At 27.0% G+C, this 19,936-nt stretch overlaps 1 protein-coding gene across 1 annotated transcript; it reads left to right on the top strand.

Moving 5' to 3' along the window:
- The first annotated feature begins 13,037 nt into the window (after positions 1–13,037).
- ScpX (Sterol carrier protein X-related thiolase) lies at positions 13,038–19,543 on the top strand. Its single transcript, XM_015507665.2, has 9 exons — positions 13,038–13,237; positions 14,996–15,125; positions 15,199–15,392; positions 15,457–15,647; positions 16,418–16,655; positions 16,732–16,987; positions 18,303–18,456; positions 18,531–18,760; positions 19,083–19,543. The coding sequence occupies exons 1-9, from the start codon at positions 13,193–13,195 to the stop codon at positions 19,271–19,273; spliced, it is 1,629 nt and encodes a 542-aa protein (XP_015363151.2). The 5' UTR covers positions 13,038–13,192; the 3' UTR covers positions 19,274–19,543.
- The last annotated feature ends 393 nt before the right edge of the window (positions 19,544–19,936 follow it).

Here is a 19,936-nt window from a genome sequence, read left to right as displayed (position 1 = left end):
TTACATTTTTTGTCAGTTAGTTTTTAAACATATACTAATTAAATTTATCTACATAGTTTTATATACTTTTTTGTTTTATTAAATATTATATTGAAATTCTACATAATAAATATATTGTAATCCTACATTTATGTATTCCTTCATATTTTTAACCATGTGGTAGACCGCATGCGTGGTAGACGATAAATGTGTGGTAGACCGCATACAACATGAATACCAACAATTATATTTTTATTTTTAATTAATATTATATAGTTATATGTTGGATCTACTGGGAAAAAATTCAGTAATCAACCATATATGTATTTCGCCTTGAGTGATTATGTTACAGTTCAGTGGCTGAGTGACATGTTAAAGAGACAAGGAGGGGAAAGTCAACTGGGCTTAACCCTTCCATAATAACCTCTTCACAAAAATATTAAATCCTAACAATACTCCAAAATTGTATACAAATTACTGTTGTTATTATATTATAATATATAGTTAGCTATTGCAAGCTGTCTTAACATAAATATACTAATAAAGCAGATTATTTTACATTCTAGGCTTTTTTTATTTGTTTAAATCAAAAATTTAACTGTCACAGCAAGTAGGTAATCAATATTTTTAAGTATCATACTGATTCCATTAATTCCAAAATATATCCAAATACACAGGGTTGGGAATATAGACGCAAATGAGTTTGAGACTTGAGAAGGGGGAGCTAGACAATAGAGGACTTATCCACCTCAGCTCTTGCTACTTTTGCACATGTTTGAGTACTAATGACTAATTAGTTACAAGTATATAAGTTACATAACCAGTAACCACATAAGGTATATTTGTATCTTGGGTACCTTTAACTTATAATTAGTTACCTATACGTAATATTCAACTATTCAAGCAATATTAAATGTACCTATTATAATTATAATTTTTATGTAACTTTAAATAAAAGATACAAATGGATTAGAATTAAATAAAAATATAATATGTATATAGGTATCTAAATTATTATAAAGTTGCATTTAAATAGAACCATATTAATATCACTTTTGTTGTGATTTTGAATGAGTCAATTAATAGGTCATGTTAGGCATATATTAGTGGTATTACACATTATGTCATATTGTTTAAATATTTTGTGACTAATGTTTTGATAAATTTCAATGTTAATATTCTTTTAAATAATAATAATAATTTATAACCTACCTATGTAATACATTTTCTCAAGAGCTTCATACCTACAACTAGTATAACTGATACTAGTGTCATCATACTCATAATTTTTTAAAGAATTAAACATAAATAATTAAATTACTTCATAGGCGTGCGCAGACCTTGCTGAAAGGGGGAGAGGAGAATGTATATATTATATACAGACATACAGTAGTATTATAATATATAGTATATTATATATACTATATAATATAATATAATTGAATATTATTTTGGTTATTAGTATTATTTCCGCGTATCATTAACACACATTATCAACGCGATATCACTTGTGGCTTGAACAAAGTTGGACCTTTGACAACACAAAATTATCATGCACCGTATACTCAATATTTACAATATATAATTCATTGTCTCATTGTAATATAAAATTATATTATAATGTTTTTTTTTCAAATATATTTGGGAGAAAAAAAGTAACCCGCAGGAGCGGCAGCTGCCCATCCTGCCCCCTCGTGCGCACGCCTATGAATTACTTGTAACTTAAAATGTAACTAAGTTACCTACTATAACTGTAACCTATATTCAGTTACAAATTACAAATATCTTGTTTTTTGTACAATAATATTTTTGTGTAACATGTAACTTATAAGTATCAAGTATGTAACCTGCAAATAGGTAAGTAACTTGGTAGGTATTGTAAAATGAGGTGAATTGCCAACCATTAAAAAATAATTGTTTATTATTGTTGACTAATATTCAATTTTAGTATTATTGTTTTGATAAAATAAAGATTTTAATTAATTACTTCAATTAATCAATTGTATAATATAAGCAGTAGGTGAATTGGAAAATAAATGAAGTTGAGCAATAAATTTGTCTTAATATTAACCCTATTTCTTTGATGAATATAATAAATGGGTATGCAGGTATGCTATAATATGAAGAAAAATTAAGAGTAACTCAGTCCCCTTGCGTTCTCCCCCAATTCAACCACTGAATATAAGTAAAAGCGATCTTGAAATGTTTCATGATTAAATGATTTTATAGTTTTACACTTATAATAAACCATAGCTCTCCACAGCTTTTCTGTTAAAAAATTCATCATTCTTCTTAAATATTTCTTCGATACCTACCTAAAATATGTGATTAGATGATGCATAATATACTGCCAAAAGTTGTAATGCAAATACAGTTAGTAAGTACCTACCTATATATAATACATATAATTATTAACGACTAATTAATATGTTGATAATAATACGTGAGTACCTACCTGATAAAATATTAAAATAGGACATACCTATAATATGATTGTTACAATATCCCAAGTCACCGGCAGTACTGTGCTTTCACTAAATTATCTATTTAAAATATCTAAATGATATACCTACCATATTATGGTGTGTATTATAGTAAAAAGTAACCAACATTTACCGACAATATATCTGTATATGTATACGACTAAATTATTTACAATCGCAGTATATGGACTGATGTCCAGTGTCCACCGATGTGCATCACATTCCATATATAAAAATAAATATTTAAATGATTAGGATTTAACTATGATTTGTCGTTGGAATAATTTTCTTAAATGTCACGAGGGTCGCGATAGACGTTTGCATAATTATATTATGGTGACACATTTTAATTTTTCTCTTTCGATTTACCTTGTAGTTAGGTAGTTTTTTGTTTGTACAACAATTGAACAATACGAATAATCAAATATAGATACAATATTATACCTATATGTGGATTATAAAAATATAGGATCTATGTTACTGCTTTAACATCTATTTATTCAGCCATAACCTATCACTCTTATATAGTCTTATTGCGTATAAGCAGTGTTGGATAAATATTACTTTTAAAAAGTAATAAAGTTACTTTACTCATTACCTAGTCATTACTTAGAGAGAAATGTAATAAAGTTACTTTATTCATTACTCTAATAAAATTGTAATGAAATTTCTTTACTTTTCAAATTGAAAAGTAACTCATTACTTTCTCGTTACAAAAAAAATACATATTTTTTTTTATATTTCTTAACAATATTATCATTGATCATTGTGCCTGGCAATAATGTTACTAGAAATACATTACCTATATAGACTATAGTAAATAGATATAATTCGAAAAAGAAATCAATATAATACAATATTATTATTTTATATTTATTAATGTTTTAAATTAACTTTACACAATAGTGTATCTTCAAAATTGTTGTCACTCATACGCGACCTTTTTTTAGAACAAATGTCTCCTGAAACACTAAATAATCGCTCTACAGAAGCACTGGATGGTTAAGCTGTGTTGTATTTAATACAATTATTCTTTACTAATGTCATTGAATTCAAAATTGTGAGATCAGCTGTATAAGGAGCTTAATAAATATATATAGTATATTAATATACTAGATTGGTAAACATAATAATACCCGCATTATAGACATTTTTTTTTCAATTCGCAAAAGGTAGGTACTTAATAATTCGAAACTGTAACCCGATATTCAATAGAAATTACTTATCAAAAGTAATTTCCATAACATTTTCGTTACTTGGAAATAATTCTAATGAAATTACGTAACGCGTTACAAGCAAAGTAACGCCGTTACTTTCGTTACGTTACTACCCAACTCTGCGTATAAGTAGGTAGTATACTAACATACTATTGTGAATAATTCACATCACTGTAATGTTGTAATATAAACAGTTATTTTAAATTTTATTTATACATCCATTCCACGATTCCAGACAAACTTGTAAGTTATTGATGACTAGGCTGAGGGACTTATAGCTCTAAAAAAATATACAAATATGCTTCTAAAATCATTAAAATATGCATTTATATGCAATAAAAAAAAAATGTTCACTAAATCTTGGTTAATTTCACTTTTTACTTTAAAAAGTTATTAGTTAAAATTTACATCTTATAAATATACATCAAACAATAAGTAAAAATTATTAATCAAAGATACAACTTTTATTATTGAATATGCACCAACTAAATTTGAAAAAAAATTAAATATTTACCTTAAAATTTTGAAAAATTAAACCGAGAATTAAAATAAAATAAAATAATTAAAAATAATTAGATAAAAACCAATTAAAATATATAAATATTACAACGTTTTTAAATGGCATAACTTTGCTACTTAAATAAAACAATTGTTTTATATAAAAAAATAAACATGTTCTGTGTAAAAATTACATAATTAATTCTGCATAATTTTTAGTTTCTTGAAAATTACATTGTACAATTAAATACTTTCTTATGTCTTCGATTGTTAATCTCCAACGATTACTGAACAATACATTTTTGTAAATTGAGAAACTCCGTTCAACGTCTACAGAAGTAATTGGACTTTGGAGCATAATATTAAAGTATGCCAAATCATCATTTGTCATATCTCAGGCAAACCTTCCAAATTTTCCACTTCACCACTTAATATTTTATAAATTTTAACACAATATTATAACCAGAATTTTTATCTAAAACATCATTTTATTTACAATTGGTATAGCCTTTATTTGTACATTTCAAGTGGCTGATTTTATTTTTTAAATCTTCAATTATTTTTAACGAATCTGACAGTTTAGTACCTCTTTTTTCTAAAAATGTTATTGCTCGAGGTAAAAATTCAAAATTTGCTTTGATAAATGTTAGTTAACATGGAAAATTACTTTTTTCAAATACTTTTCTATACTGAACTCCATCGGGGCATAATATTCCCATTGCTTTGTCAAATAACTTAAATATAGTTGAATGATTAGTTTTCTCTAATTCTTCGCAATGCAATAAAAAAATTTCCCCTGCCCTATCAATTTTCAGTGTTCCTATTACAACATTTGCCATAAAACGTCCGGTGACATCCGTAGTCTCATCAACAGATACCTACCCAATTTTTTTTTTTGTCAACAGAGTTTCTTGATAAATGTCGTCTACGTACGCTTTACATAAAGTGGTTTCACTAGGTATGCTTTCATTTGTATATTTATCTAAAAAGCTTTTAAACTCGTTGTTCCATAATTTATTTAATGGAATATTTGATAAAAGCAAAGCTTTACACAAATCTTTGTTGAAAGAACTCTTGTTATCCAAGTCTGAGTTTGAAACTAATTGTTGTGTTACCTACCTTATTTTTTTTATTTTCATTCCGTTTTACTGCACTACAATGCTTTTCAGTTTTTAGGTGTAGGACCTCATTGAATCGTTTATCACTTCCTACTTTTTGTTCACATACCTACTAATTTAGTAGTACTAAACAAAATAAAACGTGTCCATCGGACGTAAATGTATCTTTAAACTCCGAAACAAAACTTTGTAGTCGGCTACACGTAGACTTTTGTACTTTTGGCATTATAGTATACAATGACACAATGTTACAAAATAGTGAAAATATGCTTGCACAACGTTTTACGTATGATTCGATGTTGCGTGGTTGCGAGACAGCGAAACTGCGAAACGCAAAAACAACGACGGATAATAATTGACTGAACTGAACACTAAACAATTAATAATCTATTATTCTATATCGACTATTAGGTATCTTTATTGACATTCGGTCGATATTCAGCGGGTTTTACGATTGATACGGGTTTATAGTATTCTTTATAGTTAATCCTTATACAAAAATTATAACGAGATATGAGATGTAGTTTGCAGATAGCATATTACTATTATTACTAGAAGTATTAAGTCCTATTAATACATTTTTTTTTCAACCGGTTGAAATATGTAAGTATAAATATATGTATCTATAGTTTTTAGTTTGAAATTTGAAATTTTTGCTAAATTATGCAGAATAAGCATAACAATTTTAAAATATGCACTCTAGCACTCTCCTGCAAAATCTATCAAATAGGTATGCAAAAATATGCACATTCAAATTTTAGATCTGATATCGTGGCACCGAGAAACGAATTTATTTCGCACTCTGCTATATTTAACAATAATTAGAAAAAGTATGCAAATGCTAGAAATCCCTAAGCCTATTGATGACTATAATTTATTATATTACCATACTTAGGTCTGTTTTAGGATGAACCGTGTATTAAATTTCAATATTTTTTACCCAGTGGAAATGTTTTTATCGATATTTATAGAAAATATCATATATCTAATAAATAGCCTAAAAGAAAGAAAATGTTTTGAAAATCCTAACATATTTATAAATTGTTGATTTTAGCACAGTGGCGTCATTTGGGGGGGGGGAGGTGGGCATTTGCCCCCCCCCCCTTGCCATTAGCGGGCTACTATAGGGCCGGTCGACTTGGCCGACCCGGGCCGGGTATATGGTGCTAGTTTTGGGCCACAAGCCCGCAAAAATGATTTAAGATTGACAATGGGCGATGAACGGCTGAGTGATAGCTGTGGAGAAGGAAACAGCTTCACTGATAAATTTAAATCAAGCTGTTGATATGTTTGGATCTATGAAAACAAGAAGATATCCTGTCACTGCCTAGCATTTAAGCAACTTTTATTAATGATAAATATACAATAAAGTATTGTATGTTTTATTTTATTTTTTGTTAATACCATTAACTCATATTTGGTGCAAATAATGAAATAAGACATAAATTGGGGTAAAATTCCCCTTAGAATATGTCATCATATAGTAGCTAATAGCATTGAGCATATATTAATTACTCAATGCTAAATACTAATAGGTAATATAGGGTATCCCTCTACATATTATATTTTATATACCTATGTATTAATTAGTCATTGTTATCTTTCAAAAAAAATATGTTATTTATGCCTAAAGTAACCACAGTTATCACAGATAACTAACTAGTATGTATATAATTGTGTAAGATGTAAGAAGACTGTTTGTACTGAGATAAAAATGTAATTGTTAGCGAGTGGTTTTTTTTAAATTATGGCGTATGGGCCGGTCAAAATTTTGCCCCCCCCCCCCCTTTCAAAACCTGAAATGACGCCACTGTTTTAGCATTTAGAATTATAGTGCCTACATTCAGATACTAGGTATAATTAAGAAGTTTATTTATGATATTATATTTATGTGATTATTTTCGAATAATTTATTATCAAAAACATTATTACTATTCAGGCTAATAACCTATGTTGTTGAAGCCTTTTCCTTTAAATAAAAAAAAAAAAAAACTATAATAGTATAAATGAAGAATATAAATGAATACATTATTATATTAATATCAAATTTTGAGACAATACCATCTTGCCTTAGAAAGGTGTAAATAATAGCTAGGGTACTTAGTACAGTAGTACCTACCGCAACTACCTATAATTATAGTGTACAGGTTTTATTATAAATGATCATATAGTAAAATAATAGCTTAGGATAATAAATTAAATATTTTGAAAACGTCTAATATAGATTTATAATTATTATTACCTAACATTATTGATATTAAGAATGGTGGTTTAATACACTTATTAAATAATAAAAATCAATAACTTATAGTCATAAATTCATAATTTTATACCTAATACGTTAATATGTAGGTATACATAAATTATAAAATATTTAAATCGTAAACCTAATAATACCAACCTATAGGTTATAATTATACTTAGTATCGAAATGTCTTACACTCATCACTCATAATTTTACTATAATTTCAATAAATAATGAATAAATAGAAATTTTAATTTTTTGTAATTTTATTATATGACCTTCGTCTATTTACCAATAAGTTAATACTTTTAACCTAATACAATTAGCAGTTTTAGTTTCGTTTACGAACATGGTGATTTAAATGTTCATAACATGTGAAAATTATGAAAATGTTATAATTTCTCACATTAAAATTTCTTATCAAATAATTAATAATTATGTTTTTCTTCTAATCTAGTACCCGATAACCATTGAGGGGGAAGGTTGATATGATTATGTATTTTATAAATACCTATAGATGTATTTTTTTTATTTTTTTTTTTTTTTTGAAAGATGAGAACTTTTTCAAGTTGGATCAAAGCCAGAATTTTCTTTGTACTTTATAGTTCTAGAAAGCTACGTTTAAAAATTACAAATATATTACATTATTCTGTATTCAAATGCATATTTTAACTTCTACACTTCTACAGTTATAATTTTTGAAAATCGGGCTTCAATCCGATATGTAAAAATAAGTAAAATGTTCTCATTTTTTTTTTTAAATAAAAATAAAATTTACAAAATCCAACTATCTACAGAACGTGAGAATTATTCCTGTAAGGCATATTTTTGTACTAAAAACGCATCGATGCATTTTAGAAAAATGCATTAAAAATCAAATTTTCAAAGAAAGATTTTTAATTAAAAATGTTCAAGCTTACTTCCCGGGTATACAAATATGGTCCCGGAGGTGTATTTGCGTACCCTACTTGAAACTAACCACGATATTAAATCCATGCTTCTGATTGGCCTATTTGAATTGGGCGCGAAATTAATTTACTATCAATTGTTAACATTAGAAATAATATATATTATATTATATAATAATAATATATAAAATATATACAGAAATATGCATTTATATTTGTATGATCTTCAGTATTATGAAATAACTTTTGATCTATTCGATATTTTAAGTTATCTATAAGACTTTAAATATGATTGATTTTAATATTTAAAAGACAATGGGAAGTATCTATATAAATACCTATCGAACACATCTTTAATTTGTGGTTTTTTTCAATACATAATAAAATCTCTGGTTCAATTTAGAAGAACAAATAGTATATAATTTTAGATATATTATGAATATTTATAATATAGTTGTGTAGTTTTATCATTATGGAACACCAGGAAACGATGAAATTGTATTTTGTGTTTTAATTGTTTAGTTTAAAAATAATTAAAAATTAATTATTTAACTAGCGGTTTGATACATCGAAATGTTTAGCTCATAATAGCTGCTACATATTATGGGCTATAGTGGGGAGGTACTATAATAATTGTATGCCTGTGTGGCTATATCTTAGTATTCTTAGTCCTCTATAAAGAATTTCTAATTTTTAAATAATGCATATCATAATAAAATAATCTAACAACAGGATGGTGAAAAGACTAAATATACACACAAAAATTTAAAAAATGCGATGACGTCTATAATGATTATTGTAATTAATCGTTGAATTCTTTTTAAATAGGTATTTCATTCCAATTGCAATTGATATGTCAGCAATTAATACACATTTCCTATCCAGCGATACTTACAAAAATAAATAATAAAAAAGTGCGTTGTCATGGTTTACCTATTTAATATGCATACCATACGAATTTAAGTATATAACGAATAAATAAATGATAGTCTTATATTATATTTATATACATTATTATAATAATGAATGATAAAGGTGGTCCCTGGTAAGTGGTAATATTATAATATAAATTATAATCATATTGTTATAGGTACAATTTATTGTTTTGAATTAATTAATAATAATTACTAATTAGTAATATTATTTGATTTGTTATTAATCATTTGCTATATTTTATCTACATGTTACCTATTATTATAGCGATGATAAACATACTATAAACTTATAATATTAAGTCAATGTAAATAAACATATAGCTTATTGAATAAAAATATTTAAAAAAAACTTCTCTTAGGATATTAATATTAATATTAAAGCGTTTTATTTGTATTTCCTATCAATATTTTTTGAAAAAATATACGATTTGTTTTGTGCTTAACTTTAGTAGAAATAGATTATTATTTAGAATTGTATGTAGGTAGATTTCATAAATAATTATGATTCATGCATAACCTGAAATAATTTACTCTAAAAATTGTTATAATTTTAAATTTTAAACATAGCATTATTTTAGTGTTATATATATTATATTATATACCTACCGTAGCGTTCGAAAGTTATAGAAGTTGCATATTTTTATGTATGCTCTCGATTTATAGCAGACCAAGTTATAAATCCGAGCTTTACAATATTGAGTTTAAAAATTGAAAATTATAAATGCATATTTTGCATAGTTCGTTAATTTTGGACAAAAAAGTGTATATTTCGTCGATTTTAATTGATTTTGACATATTTGTAAGCATGTTTAAAGGCGCGTCCAGACGGAGCAGCTTTTGCCGCGTGGCATGAGTGTGAATACATAAATACATTTTCCGCGGCTTTTTTTGATTCCACGCGGCATAATTTCTGATCGGCCTAGTAGGCGGTCTACATCAGGGGAAAGTCGCTCACCTATGCCGCGTGTGCGTGGACGTATTTTCGGCAAAGCCGCGCGGCATCAGTACTTATTTTTAAGTATTTAAATTATTGTCTACTGGAAGATAATCGGGAAATAAATGCCACATCGTGTGGACGCGTATTTGCCGCGTGGCACAGGGCCGACGGAGGCCGAGCGGCCATGCCGCCTGGCAAAAGCTGCTCCGTCTGCATGGACGCGCCTTAATATTTTCTAACAAAATGAATTAATTTAGTATTTCAAAAATAATGAAAATATAGTTGTTTAACTATTTTTTCAGTTTAATAAATACTCAAGTGCCAACGGGTTACGTGCCATATTTTAGTTTTCAACAATACGATTTTTTTAAATATAGGTTTTGAGATTTTTATCGTGTATACCTACTAATAAACAAGTAGTACACTTTTAATAAATAAATATTTTTTTTTCATATTCACATATTTTTGTGCATAAATATTATAATTTTTTCGTCCATATTTTGCCTTTATGGCTCCATGACTTTCGAATCCTATACTGGCTATACTTAAGTATAAAAATACGTATATGTATTAGGTATTTACATCATATATGCATGAATATGGAATAATTCTTACCGTCTATCTAATGAATAATTGTTTTTAGATCTGACTGATTTTTTTATTCAACAAAAATATAGGATGATGCTTACAATCTATTAGTGTTTAAATAGATACATTTTTAAAAGTATTGAAGTAGGTACTAAATACATAGGTAGGTATACAGTCATGCAGATATTTATTTTGAAAAATAATTATACAGACTTCCAGTGGCGTATTTATGGTGGGAGGGGGTGCTGGGGTCCCCCCCCCCAAAGAATTATTGAATGCGCCTGGAGACCTTAAATTTTAAATATTTAAATATTATAATAATAATTATATTTATAAATTATTGTATTATGATATGACACCCCCCCCCCCCTAATCAAAAATTGTAAATACGCCACTGCACACTTCAACATTTTTTATAAATATTTCTCTCTTATTTTAAATCAACTGAACCGATTTTCATGTTGTACATTAATTGCATAACGCATTTTACACCGTATCATTTGGCGGATCATTAAAATACTTGCGTATTTTCTTTGTCGAAATATTTCTATATTGTGTTCTTATTCTGGATAGAGCACCTACCTATATATTTGGTTGTGTATAATTCACAGTAAACATATATACTGTTATATTATGTATTCTCATTTTCAAATTAAAAAAAATATATTCCTATATATAAACTAAATAAATACGCATAGGCGTGCGCACAGGGGGTACCTGGACAACCTTGGACTCTTCACCCAAAACAGCAAGGGCCCTAATTAGTAATATTATTATTAATATTTAAGTGTAAATTTTAAACCTTGAAAATTCCATGTATTATAAAACAGTATTTATATGTTTTTATTTTTACGAAAAAATAAGAATTCCCATCGAACAGAATCATGTGTTCTATAACATTATGTATATAATTATATTTTTGTTATATAGTTATTACTTATTAATAAGTTATTAGAACGGTCAGTTCGCTGATAATATTGTCGAATTTCATAGAATATTTTGATGTAAAATTTATTTTATTACAATGTATAAAATAAAATAAATTATTTTTAGTGCATTATATATTATGTATATAAATTTTGCTGTACCTATAATGGCTTTCAAAATTATTGTTGGCCCTAATTTATAGTATGCACTTCCGGAACCAAAAGTCTGCGCACGCCTATGTTAAAATACGTAATTCATTAGACTTAATTAAATGAATAATTGTTTGAAAGTTATTATTTGATTTTAAAGATACTTTTGAGAAAATATTTGAAATATTTTTCAAGTATTATTTTCCACACAGTTTATTAGGTGCTCGTTTAAAAACTTAAAATTAATGATAAACATTTTATAAGCTTTATGTTTCAACTATATTATATAGTTATATACCTACTCAACTTTAAAAGTAAGTGCCTGACACCTGCATGAGAAAACTGCACCAGTTCAAAAAAATCAAAAATTTTGGCGAAACGACTAATGTGAAACGATTGCTCAGTTGGTACACTGTACACTTTACTCTAAGACTATTAAGTTGAGTGATACATCTAAAATCTATTGTTTATTTCAGGGAGTAAATTTCGGTATTTTATGAAGTTCAAAATTCAAGTTTCGGTTAAAATCGGTTCCAACTTTTACCTATCGAACCCATATTTTGGTAGGTATATTTTTTGTCGAGCAAAAAATTTTAATACATGTATGCTAGTTGTATGTTATACTTTATATTTGTTACACAGTTTTCGGTTCTTTATTTTACACAAAGTTTTAGGTTCAGTAATCGGTTATTTTCAGTCCAGTCTCAGTCCCTGGTATTTTTATCTGTATGGAGGTACCTGGGTACTAAAAATGAATTGTTTACCTATTAACCGTAATAAATAGAAATAATCGGTACCTATCACCGAAAATATTCGATCGACGTTAATGTTTTTTACTAAACGCTTGTATAACAAGTTGGACTAATGTACTACGATTCTACTGAACGCTGACGTCAGCAAACGCTATCGAAGGCCAGTTCAGCGGCGACCTTATTAAACAATTCCATAATATATTTTCCATGTTCGACGTACGCGCGTGTGATAACAATTTCGCTGATAAAGACGTGTTCGTCAAACTGCTGACGGTGTGATAGTGTGATACCGCAGCGCTCCAGCCTTCAGTCGCCAGTCATTGCAGCCGCCGACACCGTCCGTTGGGTGTGTTTGTTTTTTTTTTTTTTACAAAACAATATTTTATTTCCCTTTCAATTCATCCGTTTTTTGTTGATTATTTTTTACCTATACGTATTTCAATCGCCGAACAAAAAATGTCCAAGTGCAAGGTGTACGTCATCGGAGTCGGCATGACCAAGGTAACTTAAGGAATTCTGTACAGACGATTTAAAAAATTATTATCCATCCTATTTACTTGAAGGGTACAAATAGTGCATTGAGTCAGTAGCACGTCTATGCCGCAATTGTGCTTTTTTTATGAAAAAAAGATTCTGCCTAATGCTTTTAATTTCACTTCTTGTTTGTATTTCTCAATGGGTGCCCTTTCTCTTCTCAGTGTTCTACTTATTATTATGTAACTCTGAAGATGTCACGCAAGAGTGAAAGAGTTTCTGTTTGTTCAAACAAACAAATCAATTTTCAATTGTAGTTATGTGTGGACTCGTAAAAAAACGGCACAGGATGCTTCATTATTTAAAGGGCAATGAACAAAAATGTTTGGGGAAAATTTAAAATGCCTTTGTAGATTATTTATAAAATATTAAAAGATTTTATTTTGTTTTATTTTATTTTATTTTAATATATTGAAAGTACCTAAAATCATAAATAGGCATGTACCAAGTTTCAATAAAGATTCAAATAAAATTGTACAATATTAGATTAAAAACAAATCAGATTAAATTTTAAGCAAGAGATGCTGTAGCATATTTTTCATTAACTTTCAAAAAGTTGAAAATTTTTAACACTTGATTTACTAAAATCTAAAAACTTTAATTATTCAAAGCTTTAATTTAAAATGTGTTAAGTTATTTAAAATTAAGGTTGGTAATAGATTTCAATTTATTTTAAAAGTTTCTATTCTAACAATAATGTTTTTTTTTTTAATTTGTGTAGATTTTATCATACATATAATCTATTTAATAACAAAGGTACAACTTATAATTGTATAAGTTGGTGGTATTGTTGTAGATTCAGATAATGATCAATTTTGTTGTATCCTGTATTACAAAAAAATATAAATTACCTATATTCTAAAATTTTTTTTTTGATACTAAAATAAATATATAACTATAATATGTAATTATATAAATATGCAATAGAAAACCCACAAAATGCAACCACGAGAATTATTTGTGGGCATTTAAAACATTCTAAGTCATAAAATCAAAATTTAATTTATCTCCATTTTGCACTTTAGTGATCAGTTATGATTTCCCAGATAGTATGGTTTTTTAATATATTTATTGATATTAAATTGAAGTCAAGAAAATATAGCACACTATTATAGTCAGTGATTGGAAATAATTCCATGTGCTTAGGTTCATAATAATATATATATGTAGTATAACAGCGCTTTTTTTTTTACTTCTTATTTTTAATGAATTTAAATTATTTTTAAGGCGTTCAAATTTATTTATCATATAATAATTATTATTGATTAATAATATTATATAATAACATGTTCCTAGGCATGTCCACGGGGGGTTTAGGGTATGCATGTGCATTGTGCACCCACTGCGATTTCAAGTGGCACCATGAATTAAGAAAAATTGTTCAAAAAAGGGGGCTAGGGTTAGCATCAGGTTGCACCCTCTGCGTCAAAGGTCTAGACACACCTATGGTTCTTTTTATAATATTCCTATTATATTTATTTGACTATAAATTATAAAAATAAATGTGTGACGTTGCAGTGGGTAAGGCTTGACATAAAACAACAGTAATACGATTTCTAAGATTTTGTATAAGAATACAACAATCCCAACTTAATAATAAAATTATTATAACCTTTGTTAAATGTCGTGTATTATAAAATTTACATCTATAATATAGTCTTTATATTTTGTAGTTAAAACTGTTTTTAATAAAAAAATTAATTAAAACATATTACTTTTTTGTAGTTTGAAAAACCGGGTCGTCGCGATGATTTTGATTATCCACAAATGGCAGTTGAATCTGTTACTAAAGCTCTACAGGATGCAAAAATCAGTATTCAGGAAGTGGAGCAAGCATGTGTAGGATATGTGTATGGTAATAATACTTAGAAAAAATAATTAAAATAATTTACATTATGTATTTATATGTTATTGTAATCATATTTTAGGTGATTCTACTTGTGGACAGAGAGCTTTGTATGAAGTAGGAATGACTGGAATACCTATTTATAATGTCAATAACAATTGTTCAACTGGATCTACAGCTTTATATTTGGGTAAACAAATAATTGAATCTCAAAATGCACAATGTGTATTAGTTCTTGGTTTTGAAAAAATGGAATCTGGATCATTATCTGCTAAAGTAAAAAACTATTAATATTTAAATTAAACACTTTTATGTGCAGATAAATATACCGTCTTTTCAGTTTACAGATCGGACAAATCCAATGGACAAACACGTGACATTAATGGGGGATTTAGTTGGTTTAGATGGAGCACCAATAACTGCACAACTCTTTGGAAATGCAGCTTTAGAATATATGAATAAAAATAATGTTAAACCTGAAACACTTGCTAAAATTGCCTATAAGAACCACAAACATTCAGTTAATAATCCGTTAGTATATTTTTCTAAAAACTGTCTAAAAAAAATTTAAAAATACTGCATAATTTTAGAAAAATATTAAAGAATTATGAATTATAATTATTATGAATAAATTTATTCTGCCTATTATTTTTTTATTAGGAAATAATATAATAGTTATTAATTTATAGGATATTTCATTAAAAATGTCAGATTTAATCTCGTTGTTACTTAATTAGATTAAAATGTTTAAAATAAAAAAAATGATATAAACATATAGTACACATAATATAATACTTTTACATATTATGAAAGAATAAGAATGTTTACTTATGTATGGAGTATAATATCATATATAATACGTCTGCTTAGAGTTTGCTGGCAACCTTAATTTCTGGTCACAAAATTGCCTTTTGCTTATGGACAATTTAATCCTGATGTTCTCTATGAAACAACCTGTATAATATACATTTTTAATTTAAAAAAAAAAAAAGTAGAAATCATTTATATAAAAAATATATTTAGCAGCTCAATACTTTTTTATAAAATATCGAAAATGAAATAAAATAGTGTAATATCATTCTTAAACTAAAAATATTTATATGATATAAATTTAATTTAAAAATTAAAAAGGTCAGTTTTATTTGAAGTAATATTTGTATTAAGCTTATTGTATATCTAATTGTATCAAACTATCGAAAAACAATTTTTCTGGGGCCCAGAATTTTATTGTTTGAAATTCAAATTAAATAAATAAATAAATTAGCCAATTAAATCATTTGAAATTTATTAAATATTTTCAGATATTCTCAATTCCAAAAAGAGTATACATTAAATGAAATCCTGGAATCCCCTAAAGTATTTGGTCCATTAACAAAACTTCAATGTTGCCCAACATCTGATGGATCTGCAGCAGCTATTCTAGCATCTGAACAATTTGTTATTAAAAATAACCTTCAGGATCAAGCAATTGAAATTGTTGGAATGGAGATGGCTACTGACCCACCGACAACATTCTCTGGTCAAACTTGTGTTCAAATAGTAAATCATAAATATTAGATGTATTTTATTGTATTTGTATTTGAAGTTAATTTATGTATGCGTAAAATCTTTGTAGGTAGGATATGATATGACCAAATTGGCAGCAGATAAATTATTTAGTAAGACTACTATCAAGCCGGAGGATGTTAATGTGGTAGAGTTACATGATTGTTTTTCAGCAAATGAATTAATCACATATGAAGCCTTGGGCCTTTGTAAACCAGGAAAAGCTGGAGAGTTTATTGAATCTGGTTCAAATACTTATGGGGGACAAGTAGTTGTAAACCCAAGTGGTGGTTTAATTTCCAAAGGCCATCCTTTGGGCGCCACAGGTAATTAATTTCTAAAAATCTAATATGATTAAATTATGCAAAATTGTACATTAGTTGTAAGTCTAAAATGAGGTGTATTATGTCCGAAAAAAAAAATTAAAAGATCAATGAATAATTAATATCACAAAAACTGGTTTTTAATAAAAATTATGTTGTTTGGTAGTTAGATAGGTACCAACAATATAAATTCTATTGCACATTTATCTCTAAGTAATAAATACAAAGTTATGACTCATTATGTAGATTGATTAAATTAATTAAAAACTTATAATTTCATAGTTAAATGGAGTAATAATTCAAAATTTAACAAATTCATTAATATAATTATTTCAAGGGTCGACTTTTAAAATATCTTACACTTCATTGCTATACTCTAACTCAAAACAGAATTATCAGTTAGCCAACTGACTTTAATCATTGTTGGTGCATCTCCTATCAATGACCCAGTGTTAAAGTGATTATATGGTTCTCAACATGCCAATTGCAATATATACAATGTGCAAAAAGTAATTGTTCTCTAATGAGACAGATTACAGTTTTAAAATAAGTATTTAAGTAACTGCGTTTAAAAAATAAAATCAAAGCAATTTACATGATAACTAAAAAAATTACATTAATATGTATATGCCAATGTTAGTTATTGATATGCATCTCTTTAAATTTTTACTTAATTAATATGTTTAAGTAACAGCATAATTGTACACAGTTTTTATCTTAGCAAGAATTTTGAAAATAGTTTATTTTTTTAAATAGTTAATCATAATTGATTACAATATCTTATTGAAAATTCTGTTGTTATCAAAATTATAATTGTCTATTTTATATGAATTAGGTGAATAACTTTTTGGTTTTATTTGTAGTTATAGTACAATTTAAGAATTCTGTTAAACCTTGCACCAAATTTTTTATCATTAGTATTTATATAAAAATTATAATATTTAAATAATTTTTTTGTATGTTTAAATAAAATATAAATACAGTATTTTTTTGGTAATTTTTAGGGCTTCAAAATCTAAACCTTATTCATCAGTATATGTGAGACATTGATATTATAACTATTATAACTTCAATACTAACAATTAACCTAGGTATAACTTATAATTTAATTTAGGTAACTTAGGTATCAAGTTTTAAACTTGTTGATTGTATTACAAATATCTATCATCATGAAGTATTGTGTATTTACTCTATTTGATTATTAAACTGTTTATCAAAAACCAAATTAATAGAATATTGTCTTATAAATATTTTTATAGTAAAATGAGTGAAATTCAACCTTTAACAAAAAGCATTAATGTTTTGGACAACATTTTAGGAATTGCGCAGTGTAGTGAATTGTATTGGCAACTACTCGGCAAAGCTGGAAAAAGACAAGTACCAGGCGCCAAGGTAGCTCTTCAACAAAACATTGGTTTGGGAGGTGCAGTTGTAGTTGCTCTATACAAACAAGGATTTCCTAAGACTTCACAGTAAGCAAACACCTCCACAATTAGTAAATAACTTTTTATTACAGAGTTGTACAGTTTTGTTATTTATATTACAGAATACAAAAAATAGAAGTGGCTAAACCAACTACAGATAAAGATCCAAAAGTTTTTAAAGTATATAAAATTTTCAAGATTCTTGAACAAGCTATGTTGGATGACAAGGAAAATATAATAGAAAGAGTACGCGGTATATATTGTTTTAAAGTAACAAACACCCAGGGAAAAGAAGGAATGTGGATTATAGATGCAAAAAATGGAAAAGGAAGTATAACGTTTTATGGCACAGGTATTACAAACATTGAATTTATTATCTATTAAGTAATGAGGCGATTATAGGATATAGCTATGATTATATATAGAAATATTATCTATAAAATTGGTTATGACTGTTATATGTAAGCAAATTAAAAATATGTATAAACAAATTGTGAAATTAAAATGGTTAATTATGAAATAATATTTTATGTTATGTGATAATTAACTGCTGTTTAAATAGTAATTTTTTTAGTATTAAATTTTTTAACATCTACACAAATGATAACCATGTTATTATAACTATATGTAATAATGTACTTTTTTTAAATTGTATGTTGGCTTGCTGTTAACAGGCAAACCAGATGTAACATTCACAATGAAAGACGAAGATGTCGTTGAACTGATATCTGGGAAATTAAATCCTCAAAAGGCATTTTTCCAAGGCAAAATTAAAATTCAAGGAAACATGGGCTTAGCATTAAAATTAGTTGACTTACAAAAACTCATGAGTCACAAAATAGCTGAATTACGATCAAAACTATAAATAAGTTGATATTGTTAAATTATAAAATATTTAACCAAAATTGTATTGTGAAATCAATCAATTGATAGGTGGTGTGTAATTCATAAGATTATTTTTTTATGAGGTTTAGGTTTAAATTTATATTTTAGTTGGTTTTTAATTTTTATAAATGTTGTGTTAATTATTGCATTATTGCATTCCATCTATTTTATCATTATTATTATTGTAATAATTGTAACTATTATTTGGTATTTTAAATTAATAAAGTCTGTGTTTTTAAGGGAACAATAAGTGTACAATGCTATGACGCAATTGCAGTAGTTGCAAGTATGAGCACTGCTACGTATTCCTAATGATCTTTCTTATCAACCATTACTTTGAGATACTAACTGTGAATTATCCACCTTACTCTTTCTTGGGGTAATTGGTTAGGGGATCCTGATGCTTGTACAGTGTACACAAATGTACAGACTGCCGGCATATACTATGGCTTTTTTTGATAACATTTTAATATTCTACAGGTAACTAGGTCTGTGATAAAAACCACCATCCATTATAAGTAATACCATTATTTATTCAGTAGTCACTCGATAATTTGAAATTCAAGGGACTGTGTTAAAATTATATTTATAGAGGTTTTCGATTTTCTGAGTGTATGAATAATCGAGGTAAAAAAATTAATTA

The sequence above is a fragment of the Diuraphis noxia genome, unplaced genomic scaffold (genome assembly GCF_037042655.1).
Source record: "Diuraphis noxia isolate RWA-SAM2 unplaced genomic scaffold, SU_Dnox_SAM2 contig0001, whole genome shotgun sequence".
Classification (NCBI taxonomy): Eukaryota; Metazoa; Arthropoda; class Insecta; order Hemiptera; family Aphididae; genus Diuraphis; species Diuraphis noxia.
The sequence above is the reverse complement of the archived record's forward strand: the minus strand, read 5'-3'. Positions and strand labels throughout refer to the sequence as shown.